The 24,616-nt window shown below is 46.6% G+C and overlaps 1 protein-coding gene across 4 annotated transcripts in view; it reads right to left on the bottom strand.

Annotated features, from left to right (window-relative positions):
- Positions 1-1,211: 1,211 nt before the first annotated feature.
- Positions 1,212-24,616, bottom strand: part of SMARCD3 (SWI/SNF related BAF chromatin remodeling complex subunit D3) — a 1,739,068-nt gene continuing 1,715,663 nt past the window's right edge. For 3 of the 4 annotated variants that reach the window (XM_078662891.1, XM_078662892.1, XM_078662890.1), the window contains one exon: positions 3,597-4,586. In XM_078662891.1, coding sequence (XP_078519017.1) covers positions 4,533-4,586 — 54 coding nt within the window. In that variant the 3' untranslated portion in view covers positions 3,597-4,532. Of the gene's footprint in view, positions 2,618-3,596; positions 4,587-24,616 lie in introns of those variants that run through there. The other variant, XR_013601619.1, reaches the window with a different exon arrangement.

Here is a 24,616-nt window from a genome sequence, read left to right as displayed (position 1 = left end):
GGTGCTACTAGATTAAAGTACTAATACAACTATGGAGTAAATGTTTTTACGGTCACAAACAATCTGAATTGCTGTTTGCGACTGCAAACACTTTTTTTAACAATGTACTAAAGGAATTTTAAGAGTTGGTACATTTTTACCGCCTCCTAAATTTAGCTTGCGACTCCATACCGAATCGCTATTTGGATGGGACTTGCTTTGGGTGTCCTTACCAAATCCCAATTTCGTATGAGATGTATCAAATGACTTGCAACCCTGAATTCTGGTCTCAAACCACTGAAAAGTTACCATCCCCCAGGCTCGGGTGGAAACCTATTCACAAGAGAGGAGGGGTCACCTTCAAACCACTTCTCCTTTGTGAATGTTGGAAAAATCATCAGGGAGAGAAGGCAATGGTCCACAGACCACTGCCAACTCTCAGTGAAAGTTTTTTAAAAAAATGATTTTTTTTCTTTTTTAACAAAGCCCCATTTGCTATAAGGAACATGGGTTGAATTTGTGTTTTTAAAAGGTTTTGTTTATTTAAACACAATCACAGACATGGTGGTCTTCTGCCACTTGCAGGCCACTATCCTTGTGATTTTGGCCACCCTTGCAGGCCGCTATCCTTGTGATTTTGAACAATCAGAGTAAGTCACAATTTGCGACATACCTCATGAATATTAATGAGATAGATGGGATTGCAACCCATTACAATTTGTCATTTTAAGAACAAACCCAGTGGTACATAGGTCGGTTTACAAAATTCAACACTGGTTGCAAAAATATCAGTCGCAAACTGACCAGTTTTTGAGATCAGTTTTACAGTACATTTGGCACAAATTACCATTTCAAGGACTCCAGTACAACTTGCTTTGAGCCCTCCCTCATTCTGGCCAACTACTTTATGGCAAATAAAGTACTTTTCCTACCCAGAACCACTCACTGACCTGTGGGATCTTGGGGCAGCCCACAACGTGTGTACGGGACCTACACTGCAGCCAGTTTTCCCACTGCAAATGAAAATGATGTTCAGGCATCTCTTGGCAGGAAGTTAAATGGCCACTTTTCCCTGAAAAGATGAGAAGTGTACCTAATTTTCCAATTGCTGTAATGGCAGTGTGGTCTGCCTTCTAGCTTTATATCTCTGTGTCTGATGTTCTTTGTACAATATCAGAAGTAGCTAGAATTCCAAGAACTAGTGCAGTCAGCAATATGACTACTACAGAATCTAGGTGTGGCTAGCCTTTAATGTAAATAGTCAGCAGTTGGTCAGTCCTCATCATACAGCATTAAAACAAGGTCAATCTTCTCTGAAAAGGACAATCAGTGTGATCAGTCTTTATTGGTCAGCAGTGTAACCAGTCTTCCCTCATATGGTCAGGAGACTGGCCAATTCAGCCCTTACAGGGTCAACAGCATGGCCAGCTTGCATATTATTAATAAGCAGTGTGGCACCTTTTTCATCATACATCGAAGGCTAAGCTGTGCCAGTATTTCCTGTGATCAATCAGCAATGTGGTCATCTTCCCCATATAGGATCAGCAGCATGGTCTGTGTTAATATATAAAGTCAGCAGCATGGCCAGTCTTTCCTTTGTAGCTTAGTAGTGCAGCTAGCCTTTGTTGTAAAGGGTCATTGTTCTCCTCACTTACAGGCGAGCCAGCTCCGTGGTCTTTCATCCATATACAGTATCAGAAGAATGTCCCACCTCCTTTACAGGGTCAAGGAGCCATTCTAATTACTCCCTTTGCATAGTCAATCACTCCTCTAGTCTTCAATTGGTTTCATGTGTTACAAATTGGGCATTTCATAGATGTTCGACGATTGTTATTGAGTTAGGGAGCATGGCTCATGTTCTACATTGCAAATCGATCAAGATAATGTAACATGATCTTGGGCTGCATGTCTAATACAGTGCATAAAGTGCAGATTAGCAGTGCTTCCTGCATTTCTGTACAATGTACCTACATGCAGTTGGAGGTCAGTTAAAATCTTCGCTGGAAGCTCAAAAGTACCTATAAATAAATGTACTTGAGTACTATAGGCTATTTGGTCATGGGTGTCTAGGCTAAAGAGGTTCTTGTATTAGGGTGATGTGATGTCATAATTCCTACAGCTTGGTGTTTCACTGGCTTCTGCAGATAGGTGTGTGTCTGAATTCCTCGAAGCGATATATGTCCGGATATGTATCTTGTCTATGCAAAACACTGCTGTTTGTGCCTCTGTCATCTATCCAGAAACATCTATGTATTTTTTTACAGGTAGATGTGTCTGGCCAAAGTGCCTCATCTTTGCATGGATTTATCTGAGACCTCCAAAGAAACATGGTGGTCCAAACTTCACAAACATGTCTGTGACAAAAGAAACAAGTATGAGGCTCATTTTCATTGGGATATGTATGTCTAGCTTGCATAGCGAGCTGTAAACTTCCACAGAAAGGTGTTGCCTGAACTCCAGAAAGAAGATAGGGGCAGATTTACTTACATTTAAAGCAACACAGCAAGGCAACTTGCGGCGATGCATTGTGCCAAAATGTACAAAGATATGGCACATTCCTGTTGTCGTGTAAACAACAGAGAGAGACCCCTTGTGAACCAAACGGATAAGGTACTCTTTACAAGTTAGAAAAGGTTCCCTTCAGACAGAAACATAAATAACATCTACACCATTGCTAGATGAAAGCATCTAATCAGACAAGTTCTTATCTCCACACTTTTATAGTAAGGTATCTCAACCCAAATAGGCAAATCAAATTGAATTCTAACACATAAAGTTAAAGTATTACAAACATCTATTTTATTAAAATTACAAGAAATAAAAACAAACAATTCATATATTATTAAAAATGATCAATACATTTCATATATTTCATAAAAATCACTTTAACATGTATCACAAAATTACACAGGAGATAAAATACATTACACACCCACATGAAAGAGAAAACACAATTTCAGACACTTAAATTTGTCATTATTTGTACATATCCCCTATACATATGAAGGTGCGGTCTGGTTAGACTCCTATTTAGACAATTCTGTAACCGCGTTCCAACAGAGAAGCAAAGTCCCTATATTCTGCAGGACTAATAAGAATCAAGGATCAATACAGAGAGAACTGAATCAATCAAATGTCTTGATAAAGATGGATAAAAATGAAATAACCATCGAAACACATCAATGCTATTCTGGTGACATAATCTCTGCTGGAACGCGGTTTTGGGATTGTATAAATAGGGGTCTAACCAGCCCACACCTTCATATGTATAGGGAATATGTACAAATAATGACAAATTTAAGTGTCTGAAATTGTGTTTTCTCTTTCATGTGGGTGTGTAATGTATTTTATGTCCTGTGTAACTTTGTGATACATGTTAAAGTGATTTTTATGAAATATATGAAATGTATCGATGATTTTTAATAATATATGAATTCATTGTTTTTATTTCTTGTAATTTTAATAAAATAGATGTTTGTAATACTTTAACTTTATGTGTTAGAATTCAATTTGATTTTCTTATTTGGGTTGAGATACCTTAATATAAAAGTGTGGAGATAAGAACTTGTCTGATTAGCTGCTTTCATCTAGCAATGGTGTAGATGTTATTTATGTTTCTGTCTGAAGGGAACCTTTTCTAACCAACATTCCTGTTGTCTCCTAGTGTCTAGTGCCTAGGCAGGCACCCTTGTGCCATGGTGCAAGGGTACCTTCATTACAGGCAGGATTGATTTTGTACTGAGGGACATCTTCCTGCAGAAAAACAATACTTACAGGCATATTCCTATTTCTTTGCTGAAAGCAGCACACATAGAAAGAGGAAGTAACAAGGAAAAATAAAGAGAGAGAAGGCACAGCATTTTGGCGCATTCCCAGGTGTACTAGCTTTAGTAAATCCTTGAATGGGTCAAAATCCATGGGTGAATGCATAGGCTCGTCCCAGCTCCACCCATGGAGTACCTTCCCAGTTCACGGTAACATGAGGCAATACTCTATATTTACAAATTAAACACCAAAAATGATTTTGCAGCGGGCTGGCCACAAAAGTGACGCAACCCGATGCAAAATGTTAATACATCTGTCCCTGAACGTCTAGCTCGGACCACCATGTTGAGATGTCTGAAATCTACTGAGAGCATTTCCCTAGGTATATGCAAGTCTGACTTTCTGAAGGTGTGTGTCTCATTTCCTGAAGGAGGTGTTCCACAATTAGATATGTCCTGTTACAAGATGTGCCTTATTTTGTAGGAAGGATCTTTTTCTTTGATCTGCGAAGATGATTTTTCTATACCTTCAGGGCCGTGCTTCAAATTACCTTATTTCCGGTCTCTTGTGGGAGGAAGTACATGCCTGATATTTTTTAAAGGGACAATCCCAAACTGCGCAGGATGGCATCTTTTTTGGAGCTACACAGTAAGAGAGGCTTAGGATATATTTAAATAGGGGTCTGTTTGTTGACCAGCAAAAAGAAAAATGGTCACTAGAAGAACGAGTGCCTCCTGCTCGTAGGGGTTGATTGGTCCTTCCAGTTGTGCTGCCATCCACTTTCATCTCTAAGTGTTCCGTACAGCAAGCGACTGTTCAAGTTCTTGTCTGCGCTGTTGAATCTGTAAGAAAAGAAAAGGTAAACTTTCCATAAAGAAAAATGACATGCAAGGACAAACATTTATCCTTTTCACTTAGCAGGTTAATGACAAGTAATGGCCAGACTGCTCAACACGTTGCTTTTGGGCGTTTTTGGACTTTATTGTATGCCTATCAATTTGGTTCATGCTGTTAATAAATCAACACCAGGTGGAAAACAAGCACAGGCAATGCCAATAGGTGTGGTGTTGCTTGCTGGCCTTTTGGCTTTGCCAATTCTTATTCTGTTTGTAATTTTTTTAATGAAATTCCATAAATTCTAGGAAAACAACATTCTGTATGTAAAAGCTCGCATTGCACTAGTAGTCCTTGGCTCTGAAAGGTACTTATTTAATGTCTGTCGCCATTATACAAGAACATAATGTAGTCACTTAACAGTCTGCTAATAAATACCACAGCCGAAGTAGCCTGACCCTGAACTTCATGCTGTAGGCTGTAGTCATTTAAAACAAAATCTGAATGATTCTACAGCAGACCAATGGATGAAGAAAGCTGACTGAAAACCTTGTAAGTATACGTATCTTTATTAAAAACAAACGGCCTTGGCCAGACTTAAAAAGGCACCAGTTCAGTTCATTCATGTTTATTTCAGATATTTCCTAATCAATAAAATATACGTGCATAACAAATAAATACGTGCAACACAATAATAAATACGTGCAGCAACATAAAATTGCAGCATATTTATTTATTTATTTATTTATTTATTTTTGCATTTCTAGAGCGCTCTGTTACCCGGAGGTGTCCTGGCACCTAATAGTCACATATGAACCCCATGAAAATATAAAATGTACAAAAAATAATCATCAAATATTAAATCCTAACTCAAGATACAGAATTATCTTTGATCAGGTTCGAACTTTTGTTTATCATCCAACTTTTTTTTAGATCAGGTAAGTCCAGTGTCCATTGGAAATTGCAGCATTAGTTTATGGGCTTGCTGTGATTCAACATAATCAAGATAAAGCTCACAATTGGGCTTTGTTGTGTGCATATTAGTTAAGAGTCCGATGCTTGATCGACTGGGATCAATCGTTCGCTCCTTGAATTTTTTTGTACATTTAACGATTTGTGCAGTTTCTTTGACATTTTCAGCTAGTTCAACTCACATTATCAAAACCGTGAAGTATCCAACTGGGGTCGAACAATTTTCAGGCATTTTAGGTAATCACTTGCCTTGAGTCACAAAACTTCATTGAGTGCAGCTCTGTTCATACCAAATGGCAAATTTACTAAAAAGTCACACAACACAGTGCAGCAACCAAAGTTGCGGTGCTGTGAGAAAAGGAGAGAGCAGGATAGTTCCATATCCGCTAAGATATGGCGCTGTTGCTCTATTCCCTAGCCTTGACGCACTTTAGGCTGTCTTGCACCATGTAGCCAACTTTGCACCATTATGTAAGGGTGTCAGCATTATGTCTACTATAGGTTTTCTATTGGAAAGGTACCCTTTCATTACAAAATACTATGCTCTGACATACTTTGCAACTTTTCCCACATTGCATGTGTGCTGCACAGAGCAGCACACATCCAAAGTTTAAAACGTTTAGTTACATTTAAACAATGCTCCGACTTTACACTTGCCTTGAAGAGGTAAATATTTTGGTGCAAATCCCTGTCTAAAAATGTTACTGGATACAGATCTCCTTCAAACCCCTGAATGTTGGCATTTGAACGACCATGTACCACCAATTGGATACCCCTTTGAAGCATAGTAGTGGAAAGAAGAGCAAAATACTACTATGCATTGTTTTAGAGCTACTTCGAAGCACCAAACAAGTTTTGAATCAAAAAGTAAATCCCTAAAAACACACTTTGCACCAGTTTGCATCACTTTGGGTGACAATGCAACAACGCAAAGTGTAAACAAACAGAAGAAATTAAAGGCTTAAGAAGCAGTTTTACTTCAATGGATATTAGACCTAAATCAAAATAAATAGGCATATTTGGGTACTCTGGGAGAGACCTGCTGGTACTTTAAAACACGCATTTGCAATGCAATAGGTCTTGCATTTGCGAGAGTTTGAGCTATTTGTATTGTAAATGATATTGCCTTTCATTTATGTTTTACTTTGTGTAACATAAATAAAAGCCATTGTTATTTACAATGCCAATAGGTCAAACTTGCGTAAATGCGAGACCTATTGCATTGCAAATGCTTGTTTGAATAAACTTCTTATGTAACTGTTAGTCACCAGTTGATGCCTTTCATCAATCTATTGAAGGACCTACATTTTTCTTTAGTTATAGGTGGACCAGGCCTCACTTCAGTCTAAACATTGGTGTGGGTTGTGTTAACTTAAATGATTGTTTACTATGATTCAGTAAACAATAATACGGGTAAACAGCAATGCTTGCGCCTATTTTCACAGCTGCAATCAAAAGTTGTAAATATATGCGCTGATGCTTTCCTCCTAAATTTTGATTCGATTTCTCAGTTGTCGGTTTTTTTTTTTTTTAAATCACCCGGAGTAACCATGTACATGTATTCAAGTCACAGATTAATGAGAATTCCTGAAGCAACACATTTACTTCTGTGGATGGTCTTGAAAAACGCAAGTCACAAGAGTGAATGTGGCTGAAATGTGTTAAAAACTCGTGGATTTTCAGTGTAAGTAAACTCTCTATTCCTATTCAAACTTAAATCTCTGCAGAGTTTGATTTGGAGTCGGGATCTGGGAATTACAGGAACAGGTGGAATGTGTGCACCGAGGGAGTGAACTTAGTATGCATAAAGCTTTGTGAATCAGTCGATTTGAAGCATTACAGGCTTCTAAGTGTGTGTCTAAACGTCATGCTAACTTAATGACGGAAAACATTTTAAATCAGTCACCGTTTGTACATGCGACAGTCCACTCAAAAATACCTGTTGCATATTTCACTGCCACTGCATTTTTGTACAGTCATATTCTATGGATTTCACATTGGCCTGGCTTCTAGGCAGACAGACGCCTAGTTCCACAGGCTAAATTAATTCGTTAAAACCCGGATGTATTAATTTTTTTTTTACTTTTGGGCCTGCAGGTTAGGGGAAAGGGGGTGGGTACCCTGTATGAAGAGCACAGCTAGTGAAGTGCACGCCTAGAGTCCAGGCCACGAGCCTCATATCGGTTACGAGATGTCTACTGACTTTCTTATAAACAGAAATGTAATGTGTACTCCCCTTGTAATATAAAATAACGTGGAGCGCGCCACTGAGTGAGAGGCCCAGTGGGGAGGCGACTTTGTGACTTCCGGTTCACGATACGAAGCCGCTGGGTTTTCTGCAGTATATATTCTGTAAAGGTGAGCACGAAGGTGCACGTTTACTGTTATTATTTCAATAACATAGCAGGCTACCTCAAGTAAAGCATTGCTACTGGGGGTAATCGTTTTTTTATTTAGTAATATGAAACTCAAATGCGTGGTATAATCCAGGACATATTTTTCTCGCTGGGCTTGCTTGTGTGCTTCCCAGAGAGACAGGAGATTGGGAACGCGCGCGCGCGGCCGGCTCCGATCGCTTTCCTGAGCGTGCGCGTGCCAGTCTCCTGTCTCCTGGGAAGCAGACCCGGCAACTATAGTATCGCACACAACCACACACAAACATACACCCACACACACAACCACACCCACAGCCAAACCCACAACCAACCACACACACACACACACAACACCTACAACCAAACACACAACCACACACACAACCACACACACACCCACCCACACACAACCACACACTCAACCACACACAACCATATACACATCTACACACCCACACACACAACCACAACCACACACACACTACACACACACAACCTTACACAACCCCAATCACACACAACCACACACATACACAACCACACACACCCACAACCACACACCACACCCACATTACACAACCACAACCACACACAACCACACACACACACACAAACACATAACCACACAAGGACACACACAGAACCACACATACAACCACACCTACCTTATACAACCACACACAACCACACATCCACACCCACAACCACACAGCCACAACCACCCACAACCACACCAACAACCACACCCACACACACACCCCACACAACCACACACACACACATACCCACACACACAACCACACCCAAAACCACGCCCACAACCACACAACACACACAACTACAACCCAACACACAACCACACACACACAACTACATACACAACCACACCCACAACCGTACAAAACCAGAACCACACACAACCACGACCACACACACACACTCAACCACACATGCACACACAACCACAACCACATACACAACCACACCACACCCACACACCACCCACACAACCACACACACACAAGCACACACATACCCACACACACAACCACACACCCACACATTCAACCACACCCACAACCAAACACACAACCACACACACACAACCAAACCCGCACACCCACACCTACAGCCAAACATACAACCACACCCACAACCACACACAACCACATACACACACACAACCACACAACACACACACACAACCACACCCACAACCAAACATACAACCACACACACACAACCACACCCACAACCACACACACACAACCACACCCATACACACAACCACAAACACAACCACACCCACAACCTTACAAAACCAGAACCACACACAACCACAACCACACACACAAACACACTCAACCACACACGCACACACACAACCACATACACAATTACACAACCACACCCACACACCACAAACACAACCACACTCACACACAACCACACTCACAACCACACACACACACGCACACACATACCCACACACACAACCCCACACACAGAACCACACACCCACACATACAACCACACCCACAACCACACCCAACCACACACACACAACCACACCTACAACCAAACACACAACCACACCCACAACCACACACAACCACACACACCCACACAACCACACACAACCATACACACATCTACACATCTACACACCCACACACAACCACAACCACACAACCACACACACACCCACAACTACACACACACACAACCTTACACAACCGCAACCACACACAACCACACAACCACACCCACCCACAACCACACCCACAACCATACACAACCACAACCACACACACCCACACACACACACAACCACACACACACAACCACACACAAACACATAACCACACAAGCACACACACAAGCACACACACAAGCACACACACAGAACCACACACACAACCACAACCACACCTACCTTACACATCCACTACCACACACAACTACACACACACACCCACACCCAACCACACCCACAACCACACTCACACACCCCACACAACCACACACACACACACATACCCACACATTACCACACCCAAAACCACACCCACAACCACACACCACCCACACCCACACACAACCACACCCACAACCACAACCAAACACAACCACACACACACACAACCACACCCACAACCACACACACACAACCACACCCATACACACAACCACACCCACAACTGTACAAAACCAGAACTACACACAACCACAACCACACAAACACACTCAACCACACCCGCACACACACAATCACAACCACATACACAACCACACAACCACACTCACACACACAACCACACTCACAACCACACACACAACCACACACACAAGCACACACATACCCACACACAACCCCACACACACAACCACACCCCCACACATTCAACCACACCCACAACCAAACACACAACCACACACATACACAACCACACCCACACAACCACACCTACAACCAAACACACAACCACACCCACAACCACACCCACATACCCACACACACACACAACCACACCCACAACCACACAACACACACACACAACCACACCCACAACCACACACACAACCACACCCATACACACAACCACAAACACACTCAACCACACACGCACACACACAACCACAACCACATACACAACCACACCCACACACCACACACACACACTCACACAACCACACTCACAACCACACATACCCACACACACAACCCCACACACACAGCCACCCACCCACACATACAACCACACCCACAGCCAAACCCACAACCAACCACACACACAACCACATCTACAACCAAACACACAACCACACCCACAACCACACACACCCACACACAGCCACACATCTACACACCCACACACACAACCACACCCAACCACAACCACAACCACACACATCCACAACTACACACAACCTTACACAACCACACACAACCACACACACAACCACACCCACCCACAACCACACACACAACCACACCCACATTACACAACCACACACAACCACAACCACACAACCACACACACAACCACACACAAACACATAACCACACAAGCACACAGACAAGCACACACACACACGCACACAACCACATCCACACCAACCCTACACAACCACAACCACACACAACCACACACACAACCAGACCCACAACCACACACACACCCACACCCACAACCACACCCACACACCCCACACAACCACACACACAACCGCACCCACAACCTTACAAAACCAGAACCACACACAACCACACACACAAACACACTCAACCACACACGCACACACACAACCACAACCACATACACAACCGCACAACCACACCCACACACCACAACCACACTCACACACACAACCACACTCACAACCACACACAGAAGCACACACATACCCACACACACAACCCCACACACACAACCACACACCCACACATACAACCACACCCACAGCCACACCCACAGCCAAACCCACAACCAACCACATACAACCACATCTACAACCAACCACACAACCACACCCACCCACACACACCCACAACTACACACACACACAACCTTACACAACCACAACCACACACAAGCACACACAACCACACACACCCACAACCACACCCACAACCACACCCACATTACACAACCACAACCCCACACAACCACAACCACACACACACAACCACACACACACAAGCACACACACAACCACATCCACACCTACCCTACACAACCACACACAACCACACAACCACACACACAAACCCACAAACAACCACACCCATACACCCCACACAACCACACACACACACACATACCCACACACACACCACACCCAAAACCACACCCACAACCACACAACCCACACACACAACCACACCCACAACCACAACCAAACACACAACCACACACACACAACCACACCCACAACCACACCACACACACAACCACACCCACAACCTTACAAAACCAGAACCACACACAACCACAACCACACACACAAACACACTCAATTACACACACACACAACCACAACCACTTACACACAACCATACCCACACACCACACACACAATCACACACACACACAACCACACACACACAAGCACACACATACCCACACACAACCCAACACCCACACATACATCAAGACCCAAAACCAAACACACAACCACACGCACACACAACCACAGCCACACAACTACTCATGCAACCACACACAGAACCACACACAATCAGACACACAACCACAACCACACTCACACAACCCCACCCACACACACACACACACACACACACACACTCACACACACTAGCTGTACCCAGCCATGCTTTGCTGTGGCTCAGTCTGGTTAAATGGAAGAGAAAAAAAAGAGTAAGCACACGTTTAATTTCACAATACTTGTGGGTATACAATATGTTTTGTCCAACTCCTCCCCCCTCCCTTCACCCACTTCCCGGTCTGACGCGCTAATGTTGCAAAGTGAACCAACTCCTCCCCCCTCCATCCACCCATTTCCCGGTCTGCCATCCTGACACCAACTGTCCATCCTAATCTATTTAGACTATTGTCTCTATGCGTCCTTTCTTAATGTTGCAAAGTGAACCAACTCCTCCCCCCTCCCTCCACCCACTTCCTTGTCTGCCCTCCTGACACCAACTAGCCATCCTACTATATGTAGAGTATTGTCTATATGCGTCCCTTGTATTTGTTGCGTAGCAACCAAATCGATAGGGTCTGTTCGGCCTTTCGATTAAAAAACACGCGCGTTTTGGACATGCGCGTATTCGAATCCAACGTTGTGTATATATAAACACGCGCTAATGTTGCAAAGTGAACCAACTCCTCCCCCTTCTCTCCACCCACTTCCCGGTCTGCCATCCTGACACCAACTGTCCATCTTAATATATGTAGACTATTGCCTCTATGCGTCCTTTCTTAATGTTGCCAAGTGAACCAACTCCTCCCCCCTCCCTCCACCCAAGTCCCGGTCTGCCATCCTGACACCAACTGTCCATCCTAATATATGTAGACTATTGTCTCTATGTGTCTATTGTAGTTGTTGTGCAGCATCCCAATCGATAGGGTCTGTTCGTCCTTTAGATTAAAAACATGTGCGTAATTGACACGCGTGTATTCGAATCCAACGTTGTGTATATATAAACACACGCTTATTTGAATTCAACGTTGTGTCAAAATTTCAAATCAATTGTTGAAATAACTTTCGTAGAGTTAAGATTTTATGGGACGTTGTGTCAAAATTTCAAAGCAATCGGTAAAGAACTTTCGGAGATTTGAGATTTTGAACAAAAACAGTTACATTTTTATTTATATAAGATATATACCTTGTGTGGTTCTCCTTTCATTTAGACATTCAAGAGGTTAAGAGGTTATAATCTGGTAAACCAAGCTGCTTACACTCCTTCAAGACGTAGCCTGAAGGCTGCTCTCCGTAGCTACCACTAGGATAGCTTACAATAAAGGTTGTCTTAAACCTATCATCAATAAGGGTTGGTTGGACTGGTGCAAGGTGCCCACTATAACTAGTGGACAGTATTTGCCAGGCCAACGTCTCACAATAACCCACTTAGCACGTTTCTTGTCGGATCATGCACCAGTAGCTTGCACTGTGCAATGGGCCAGCCAGGAGCAGGGCACTCGCTATTGGCGACTACCTCCAAATCTTCTTGAGGACCAGGGGGGAAGAGAATCCCACCTGCGCTGATGGATTCTATATCCCTCAATTGGGGCACAACAAACAACAGAGCTATTAAGTGGGTTTGCCATGAAGGCTGTGATCCGGGGTGCAGGTATGGGGCTAACATATGATGTACAGAGGCTCTTACTAGTTGAGCTAAGGTAAGGGGACGGTTCCTTAGCAGAGCTCCAGACTAGCGGGCAGGGGCAGGAAGATGTCCAGGAGCGAGTATGCACTTGCGAGAGCAGGTAGCAGACACATGGGATAATCTAGACAAGTACACACTCACCAGATATCGTCAAAGGTTGCATGCAGAGGGAGACAAGTCCGGTTGGCTGCTAGCATGGATACTGCAGAGGGAGCAGGCTCGCCAATTAATTGCATGTATAAATAAATCAGTTGGGGGACTTGGTGTACACCAGGAAGGGAATACTGGAGCAATTTAAGTAGCACCTGCAGAAGGTGTATGCAGGTGACCTGTCTGTTCGCGCTCTTACACTCCTTTCCTGGAAGGTCTCTGTTAGACCTGGCATCATTGACGTAGGTCTCCCTTCCCCTGCGACTCTTCCTGTCTTGTAGGTTGGCTGGATGTAGATGTTCTGGGTGCCGTGCCACTGCTAATCAGTGCCACAGCGCGAATACTCCATGTATATAAATGCCTGAGTGAATAAGGATAACTCTAATGCTTACATTTGTATAGCCTGTTTTGTTAAGGATTACTTTCTATTACCCTATCCAGACCTAGGAACCCAATAGGAACTACGAGTTTGATATGTTTATGCTCAGGCCAGAGAGGGCCACCTTTTAGTAAGGACCATTTAAGTATTATATGTTGTGAAAGGCCTTCCCTGAAAACGCGGTTGTTTCTTGTTTAAAGTTTTACTGCGGCTGTTGCGAGTATGTGTATTGGCCGTCTAGTTTTGGAGCAGCAGAGCCAGCTGGGTCAGACCTCGCTGGAAAGAGAGATTGGTATTCCAAGCGTGGGGAGGGGTGACTCTTTGATCCAAGCAGGGTCGTGCCTGGTAAGGTGAATGATGGCTCCACCTCCCACTGGGTGTCTGATAGTAGACCCCCTTATCCTGAAAGGGCAGGATGTCGCCTGGTATACCAAGTGCTCCCCGAACCCACCGAACTGGTTCTGACTGGAGTCAGTGATTTGCAAACTTAAAGAACAAAGACTTTTTAGGTACAAAGTGCTGCGCTGGAACTTTGGCCAAGTGTGTTCCGTCTGGATGTCAAGACGAAACTCTGCCCGAGTGAAAAGAAGAAAGGACTTTGCAACTTTGACCCATCTTGCCGAAGAAACTACCCGAGGGCCCAAATCGAGGGAGCCTCCTGCCAAAGTCTCAGGGACATTAGACTTCACCCAGTCAGCCGTCGAAATTCCCATGCGAGGAGTTCTGCTTGCAGGTGAGGCCCTCATCGAGTAATCCGGAGCCTCTAGTTCTACTGTAAGGGCAGCGGACTGGGCATCTTCTGAACTTTTGCTAAACCTGTGCTGACGCTGTACCAAGACAAGAGACGCCGCCACTGAGAGCCCACCCGAATCTGAGTTGGGATCTTCTACACTTTTGCTGAACCTGTGCGGGCTGCTGCAGCTCAGAGAGACTGCCACCACTGAGCGCCCGCCTGACTCTGAACCTTTGAACCTTTCTTTGCTGAACCTGTGCAGGCCGCTGCAGCTAAGATAAGAGATGCTGCCGCTGAGAGCCCGCCTAAAACTGTACCCTCTAACCTTCCGCAAGATCCATGTGGGCTGATACAGCCGAGGAAGAGCTGTCGCCGCTGAGAGCTGCCGGAACCTGCACCATTGTGATTTGTCCCATGGGCCGCCGCAGCTGAGAGGGAGCTGTAGCCGCTGATCGCCCACACCCTTTGCTACTGTGCACCAATGTGATCTGTCCTGTGGGCCGCCGCAGCCGAGAGAAAGTTGTAGCCGCTGAGTGCCCACACTCTTTGCTACTGTGCACCATTTTGATTTGTTCCGTGGGCCGCCGCAGCCGAGAGAAAGCTGTAGCCGATGAGTGCGCACACGCTTTACTACTGTGCACCATCGTGATTTGTTCCGTGGGCCGCCGCAGTCGAGAAAGAGCTGCAGTCGCTGAGTGCCCACACCCTTTGCTACTATGCACCATCGTGATTTGTCCCGTGGGCCGCCGCAGCCAAGAGAGAGCTGTAGCTGCTGAGTGCCCACGCCCTTCACTACTGTGCACCCCGTGAGCTGTCCCATGGGCTGCCGCAGCCAGGAGAGAGCTGCAGCTGCTGAGAGCCCACCACCCTTGTTACTGTGCATCATTGTGCTTTGTTGTGTGGGCCGTCGCAGCTAAGAGAGAGCTGTAGCCGCTGAGCTCCCACACCCTTGACTGCTTTGCCTCATAAGAATTCGTCCCACGGGCCGCCACAGCTGAGAGAGAGCTGTAGACGCTGAGCGCCCGCCTACTTGACAACTTTGCTTCCCCCTTTCGAATTGTCCTGTGGGCCGCCACAGCCAAGAGAGAGCTATAGCCGCTGAGTGCCCGCACCCTTGACAACTTTGCATCCCCCCTTGGAATTGTCCTGTGGGCCGCCGCAGCTGAGGAAGAGCTGTAGCCGCTGAGCGCCCGCACCCTTGACAACTTTGCATCCCCCTTTGGAATTGTCCTGTGGGCCGCTGCAGCTAAGAGAGAGCTGCTGCCGCTGTGCGCCCACCATGGAGCTGCACGACGAGAGTCCTCGCCTCCCCCAACCCGGGCAGCCGCGTGCTGCTGCTGCTGAGAGCCCATCTGTCCCCAAGTGCCCGAGTCACTGTGGGTGCATGCTGCAGACTTCTGCCGCCCCATATTGTGGTCGCTGGGAGTCCGCCTGTCACTGTCTCTGCTTCTTTGAGAAGCTGCGTGCTCCCTTTCAACGACAGGTACTAGGTTGGCAACGGGTCGCGTAGGCCCCGTCCCTGAACTCAGTGAGTGTTACGCTTTGGTGGATATGTTGTTATCCCTTTGAGTCCCTACGGGTTGACGTGAATTGTCCTTGTTGAAGCACTTTGAGAGTTGAGTTAAACTGTTAGACAAAGATATTATTTTTCTATACCTACCGGAGTTGTGTCCTTTTGTGGTGTCATTACTGCCTTATTGTACGTGGTCATAAGCGCTTCACACACTGCCTCTGTGATAGGCCTAACTGCTCGTGCTACGTTACCACAGGGTTGAGCAGGGGTTATCAAAAGGGGTGACCCACTTGCCCTGACTTAGGAAGAAGGGTCCCTATTTGGACAGTGGTGCCAGCCAGTGCCAACTAGAGACCCCCATTTCTAAAATTGCGGGCAGCGGTGGGATCAGGACTTTCCTTTGTGATCCACGTACAGTAACTGTTAAACACCACTGGTGAATGTAGACAAGCGCAGCCATACATTTTTTTTGTTTGATTGGTTGGTTGTCTTAGTAGTGACTTGTTGATAGCAGCCATGAGTACTGCTAGTAGAGGAAAGCCAATGTCCAATGCCTCGGAGGATCTCACCTTTAAGGTGGAAGGATTAGATACCTATACTGCCAGACAGCTGAAGTCAATTTGTAAGCAATTTGCAGTCCCTGTGATAGGCCTCTCTAGGAAGGAGGAGTACCAGAAGGCACTAAAGGCCTGGTGGGAAACTAGAGAGTCCTCTGGGGTTGAGGAGGAGAACTCTGGAGGGCAGCCGGATGATGCAGTAGAGGGGGTTGGGGATAGAACACCCTCCAATCCAGGTACTAATGTATCCCAAAGGAGCCTGACCCCAGAAGAGCTCGATGACAGGGAGAGAGCTAGGAGGCATGGTTTGGAGATGGCTAAATTGGAAGGTCAGAAGGACCTGGAGAGTAAAAAATTAGACATTGAGAAGAAACGATTGTCAATTGAACTTGAGAAAATGAAAATGGAGCTGAGAGAATGTTGAGGGAGATAGCGATCAGGGCGAGAAGGGTCCGGTCTCCCCCTCTGGTTGCAGCATACCTTTAGTAACTCCTGAGAGTAGAGTTTATATTCCTAAATATGTTATTAAGGATTTTCACAAGAGTGAGGATATTGGGCAATGGTTTGCCGCATATGAGATAGCAATGGAGTCCCACCGGGTCCCTGAGAAGCAATGAGGAGCGGGGTTGTGGGGACGCTTTGTGAGTGTTGGCCGGGATACCCTGTTGGACCTGCCTGAGGAGAACAGGATTGTGTAGGCCCATATGAAGGAAGCTTTGATGACCCGGTATGGTTTGACCCCAGAGATGTACAGGCAGAGGTTTAGAACCTGTAAGAAGTTAGAGGGTACAACGTGGGTCGAATATGGGTCCTATTTCTGTAGAGCAATGGATCGCTGGGTGAAAAGTAGCAAGGTGGAAACTTTTGAGCAGTTGTACGATTTGTTTGCATGGGAGCATTTCTCTAGTAACTGTTTTCCAGATCTAGGCCAGCACCTAATTGATAGCAAGCTGACCAACCCTAGGAAGCTTGTTGAGGAGGCAGACCGCTGGGTGAGTACCCGGGTCCGCAAAGGTTTTGTGGGAGACTTCGCCAAAGGTGGGCAGGGTCCCAAGCAGAGAAGTGGGGGCGACACGGGTAAACCGAGGGAGTTCCAGAAAGGTTCCCAAAGTAATTCCCCAGGGAACCAAGCAGTGGTGTCCCAGCCTCCCCCGGCGAAGAAGCTAGTGTCCCCGACAGGTAGGCCACTCCCTTGTTTCAAGTGTGGTCAAGTGGGTCTCCAGTATTATTATCCGCAGTGTCCCCAGATGGTCCCCAATGCACCCCCTCGTGCACCACCCCGTGGCACCATTCCGCCAGATTGCCAGCATAGCCATGGGGGGGGGTGGAGGGGGGGGGGGGGGATGGAGGTCCGAGATGGATGTGATCCCGTAGAGTTGACCCTTGTCTCGCTAGCAGACTTTGAGAAGGTCCCTAACCCCACACTACCTAATAACACTAAGAAGTACCGGCAGTGGGTGGCCATCAATGGCCATAGGGTGGAGGCTCTCAGGGGCACAGGAGCTAGTGTGACTGCTGTCAGCTCCAGGTTGGTATCCAAAGAGCAGATTGTCCCCCATGCGTTCTGTCCCATCGTGTCAGCCGACAACTCAGAGAGCCAGTGTGGGGTGGCTCAGGTTCCCTTCGAGTGGGGGGTCTCAGGAACTCTCCAAGAGGCTGTGAGGCCCGCAATGCGGGTAGACTGTCTGTTGGGCAATGATCTAGAGAACTCCCGGTGGGCTACGGTGGAGAGAAATTCTAATTTGGAAATGTTGGGCCTGTCCGAATGGGCGTGTGCAACCACGCAGTCCATGACAGCTCAGAAGGGTGTGCAGGAGGTTCTGGAGCCCGAAATTATGGCCCAGATCCCTGCCTTAAAGAGAAGGGGTAGGGGGCACGGGAAACCGGCCCCTGCGATTCCCGCAGTCCCGGAGGGAGCAGACCCTAAGGAGGATGCCTTGGGACCTACAGGGGAACAGGTGGCTGAACTGGAGGACCTAACCGAGCTGACCCATTGGCAGCAGGAAGGGGGGTCCTCCAGGGAGTAATTTTGCAAGCAACAGAGAACCTGCCCTTCTCTTGAGGGAGTGCGGCACCAGGCCGCCGCCCAGGCTGCAGGTGATCTGACAGACTCACATTGGATCTATTGAGAGGATGACCTCTTTTACAGCGAGCCTAAGGTTGCTGGACCTGGGTCAGCCCGTGTGCTGGTGGAACCCCAGCGCTTCAGAACCTTCCTAATGGGGTGGCTCATGATGTGCCATTGGCCGGACATCTGGGGTCAGACCAAGACCTTTGAGAGGCTGGTACCCCCACTTCTATTGGCCCCAGATGAGCAGGAGCTCAGATGCTCACTGCAGGACGTGTGAGACTTTACAGGCAAGTGGGAAGAGTGGGGGGAAGCTTAAGGACCCCCTGCAGCCCTTCCCTGTTGTTAGTACCCCATTCGAGAGAATGGGCATCGATACTGTGGGGCCTCTGGATCCCAAGACAGCCATGGGAAACAGGTTCATCCTGGTCTTGGTGGACCATGCCACCCGGTACCCTGAGGCCATCCCGTTCAAGACAGTGACAGCCCCTGTGGTGGGACGGGCACTGATGGGGATTTTCTCCCACGTGGGATTTCCCCAGAGAGGTGGTGTCCGATAGGGGGACTAATTTCATCTCCAAGTACATGAAGTCTCTGTGGGAGGAGTGTGGGATAACCTATAAGTTCACCACTCCTTACCACCCTCAGGGTAAGGGGCTGGTTGAGAGATTCAACCCGACCCTTAAGGGCATAATTATGGGCCTAGGTTAGCCCATGAGGCGTAAGTGGGATGTCCTCTTGCCATGCCTGCTGTTTGCCTACCGTGAAGTGCCACAGAAATCCTTAGGGTTCAGTCCCTTTGAGCTGCTCTATGGTCACCCGGTCAGAGGGCCTCTGAATCTGGTCAAGGAAGGCTGGGAGCAATCTCACAGGAAACCTCCCCAGGATGTGTTCGGTTACAAGCTGGCCTTCAGAAACCAGACTCTGTATTTCAGGAAACTTGCTGAGGCAAACCTGGAAGCCAGCCAGGAAGAGATGAAATGCTGGCACGATCAGAATGCCACTCGGATTGAGTTTCAGCCTGGACAAAAGGTTTGGGTCATGGCCCCAGTGGAGCCTTGTGTGCTCCAAGATAGGTGGGCCAGCACTTTTGAGGTGGTGGAGTACAAAAGTCCTGTTACCTACATGGTGGACTTACTGTCTTCCAGGAACCCCTTACCTGTCCTATATGTTAACCGCCTGAAGCCCCACTTTGAGAGGTCGGAGGTGGGCATGCTTCTGGCGCAGATGCTGGGATGGAGGAGGAGAGCAAACCCCTTCCTGACATCCTGTGTGCCGGGCAGTGAGATGGGTCAGTGGAAGGCTCTTACTCTATCGGCAGCCGCGCTCGTATGTGAAAAGGAATGACCTTGCGAAGCTATGTGACGCCTTGTGCCTTGTGCTGTCGACGAGAGTTGTCAATTCACCAACCCCTTGACGGCTCTACTCCAGCCGAGGATGCGGCAAGCAGAATAGGCGGCAAGCAGTGTAAGCGGGTGAGGCAGATTGGGGGAGAGGCAGGCAGTGGGAGGACGAAGAGTGCAAGCATCTAGACCCCCCCCACTCCCCGTGCTCCCGGCCCCAGACTTTTCCTAACCCTCAGTCTTCCAATTAAGGGCGGGCTGGAATGGCTTGCACCTGCACCTCACTCCGCAGCACTGCCCACCTTCACCAGCACGATCGCCCGCGGGATCCGCACACTGGGCGTTGCCGCCCGCTGCAGCCCGGTCCGAGGGAGTGCCACCTCCTGCGCCTCAGAGTCTCCGAGGGAGAGGGAGAGGTCAGCCCAACAGCCCACGTGAGCCCAGGAGAGGCAGGTGAGCCAGGGTCCTGATGCGGGTCTGGTGTACCCGATGGATCCGGCAGGACCGGTGCGGGTCCGGTGCGGTGCGGGTCTGTTGCCGCGTCTCTCCAGTGGCGGTGCCGCGTTTCACTAGCGGCTCAGGGGCAGCTGCTGCTGCGTCTTTCCAGCGGCGGTTGCCGCGTTTCACTAGCGGCGGTTGCTGCGACTCAAGGGCGGCTGCTGCCGCGTCTCTCCGGCGGCGGTTGCCGCTTTTCACTGCCGCGTTTCACCAGCGGCGGCTCTCCGTCGGTACTCCTTGCAAGAAGTTTGGCTTTGTTCCACAGATGGCATTAGTACAAATCATATATTTTTAAAAATAGCAATGAAAGGTTTTTATGAGATATTTTGCGTCCAGATAAATTTCATTATTTACTATTTCTCTGACTTATGTATTTGTCTTTATATGTTATATGCAGTTAATTCAACCTCCAGTTTGCTAAGAAAACTGAATTACCGTGTCGCAAAATGATGCATGTCTAAAAAGTGTGTCACCAACATGAAAAGTTTGGAAACCCTGGTCTAGGCCCTATTATGTTTAGTACATTATGGCACAAATATACGAGGTACAATGCCTAGGTACAGTGGCCGTTGATGGGCACTTTTGATGAGCAAAAGATTGGGTTTTTACAGGAACAGTTATTTAAAAGAAGAAGTAGACAGTCTGTTTGATACTCTCAGAACATGGCAGAAAGTAGCTAGGCAGAGACGACTGAAGATAGAAAAGGATGGATTGAAAGGGAAGATGCAAACAATGACCCAGAAAGCTGTAGCCTATGATAGAGAGAAGCTGGAGGCAGGACTTGAATGCGAGGATAGGAGGTTTTGATTACAGATGATAAATCTTATTTGTCCCGGCCCTCGACCCCCGCCCCATATGCCACGCAGAGGATATATCCTGTTGTTCCTTCGTTATCACAGCAGCCTGTTATAACTGCTCCAACTATTCATGTGTTTACTGCTGTTGTTTCGACAGCTTTGGCTACGGCACCCTCTGCTCCCTCTTTGTCTTCACCATCTGTGGCAACAGTAACTGTTAGTACACCTATTGTTCTGACTCCTTTACCTCCTGCTCACTTGCCTCCGGCGCAACTGTCAGCGACGATTGTTCCTGTTACTTCTGTCACTTCTCCTTCTATGGTCCTTCATCCCCCGACAATTTTCAGTGTTGAGCCGCCAGCATGTGGATTTGAGGCTAGAGATTGGAAGAAGTTTAAGGAGCGAATTGGCCCATTGGTGCGATCTGGGGTGGGGAAAGAGGAGATGAAGGTAGTAGCTGATCAGGCTGCGCAGTGGGGCCGTAATCGCATTTATAGTGTGAAGGATGTTTCGGCAGTTTTATAAGATTTTGAGCCCTTTGTACAGCGGCATGCTCTTAAGTATAGGTCTGCTACGTTGATTAGTCTTTGGCAGCAACACTTTGGGGATGATGCACTGTAAATTCTATATGATATTAGAGATCGTGTGCATGCCAGCGGTTTGGAGCCCGGCCAAGTTTTCGGGAATATTATCACGTTAATTGCTCAAAGGGGTAGGTTGCATGAGAAGAGTCTCAGTTTCTGATGCAGGAGGTTCATCTTATATACCATCCAGAAATACCAGAGTTAACGGGAAAAATTCCACTGCTTATTATGAAGAGTTAACTGAAGCTGCCTCTTCTACTGTAAAGACCCTTGCTGATATTGAAAGGTTTTTTGGCCTTCTGGTTCTGCTTGATATTTGGAGACAGGTTCCTGCTCAGGATCATGTGGAGTTGGGTGGTACCTGGGACCAGAATAAGGGATGGGATCAGGAAAGAAAATGAGTGATAAGCCTAGAGCTGAGATACTTGCTTTAACCGGTCGTATTATTACATAAATGCATTCTCTTACTCCGCCGAAGAAGGTGAGTTTGGATATGTTGACGTCTAGACGACAGAAAAAGGATGGAAGTATGTCTGATTTCTTCACTCAGTTTAAAGATACATTTTTGGATTATAGTGGGCAGGATATGTCTATTGAGAGAGGAGTTAGGTTGTTTGTTGACAGGTTTGTTTCTAACTTGCTTCCTGAAATTGCAACTCGTTTACAAGCATCTGAGAGCACTTGGTCCACCTCTTCCCCTTCTGTTATTTTGAATATGGCTCAATATTCTGAACATCATGACCAAGAGAAGAAAGAGAAGAGCAAGAAACAAACATAAGGATCTAAAAACGAAGGTGCTGTTGCAGCAAGCGTTTAGAGGGAATGGTAGAGGACGCGGTGGTCCTACTAGACAGCTTCCACGCACCAGCAAACGCCAACCACAACACTTTTGGGGCCAAATCAGTGTGCATATTGTAAGGAGGAGGGCCACTGGCAGTGAGTGTCCTGTGCTTTTGCAGAAAGTTGCGGTTCCTAGGGGTCGAGGTTCTTCTGGACGGGGTCCTGGGACCGATAGAGCTCAGAATGCTGCGGTCTCACAGGGTCATTCTGATAACAATTACTTTAATGACCCTCGCGATGGACAGTATTATCATGATGATAACGATACAGATGATTTGACAGGGATATCTTACATAGCCAGGGACAAAGTGAGGGACCAGTTCCGATACCTGTAGATCAGCCTGGTCCTTATGTCACAGCGGACTTGCAAGGATTCACTAAGGGATTTTTGGTGGTTACAGGTGCAACAAAGAGTTCTGTCTCTCAACATTTGGTCCCTGGTGTGGCTCTGTCTAGCCATAATAATGTTTCGTTAAGTTTTTCAGGTGTACGGGTTGTAAACCCCATTTCACAACTCCTACCATAGACTGTTGGTCCTTTTTCTGTGGATTCCCCGTTTTTGTTGATGACCAATTGTGGTGAAAATTTGATGGGTTTGGATTTGTTAAAGAAGTTGCATGCTACTATTTATTGTTCCCCGGAAGGAGTTTATATGACAATGGGCCCAAATGTGAGTCCTAAACAGTGTATGTCTCACCCTCTTCCCGTTAAATTTGCTAATGAGCCATCCACTTTATGGGCAACAGGTGATACAGATGTAGGACTATTGCATATAACACCAGTTTCGATACAGGTCAAACACAATGCTATTTTGCCTCGCATTCCTCAGTATAACATACCTCAGGTAGGAAAACGAGCCCTTCTACAGACTATTAAGGATTTGATAACAAAGGGTGTAGTTGAACAGACTTCTGCCAATATTTGTAATAGTCCTATTCTTAAACGAACACCCTCATGTTTCCCTGATGATCATGAGGATGTTTACCACTTTGTGATTGATATGCGTGAAGTTAATAAAATTGTGGTTCCTCAGTTTTCGGTGGTTCCTGATATTACCACCCTTTTGACAATAGTTCCTCCTACTGCTACATTCTTCTCTGTTCTTGATTTGAAAAATGCATTCTTTAGTATTCCTATTCATCCTAATCGTAGATATCTGTTTGGGTTCACCCTAGCTAGTAGGAGCTTTAGATTCTGCCGAGCTCCTCAGGGCTATACAGAGAGTCCGAGTATTTATAGCCTAGCTTTAAAGAGTCAGTTGGATTCCCTTTCATTTCCCCCAGGTAATGTATTGGCGCAGTATGTTGAAGACTTGCTTCATCGCTTCTGACACAGAACAAGGTTGTATAGATAGCACAGCTAAACTGTTGTCACA

Source organism: Lissotriton helveticus, chromosome 10, assembly GCF_964261635.1.
Source record: "Lissotriton helveticus chromosome 10, aLisHel1.1, whole genome shotgun sequence".
Lineage (NCBI taxonomy): Eukaryota > Metazoa > Chordata > Amphibia > Caudata > Salamandridae > Lissotriton > Lissotriton helveticus.
The sequence above is the reverse complement of the archived record's forward strand: the minus strand, read 5'-3'. Positions and strand labels throughout refer to the sequence as shown.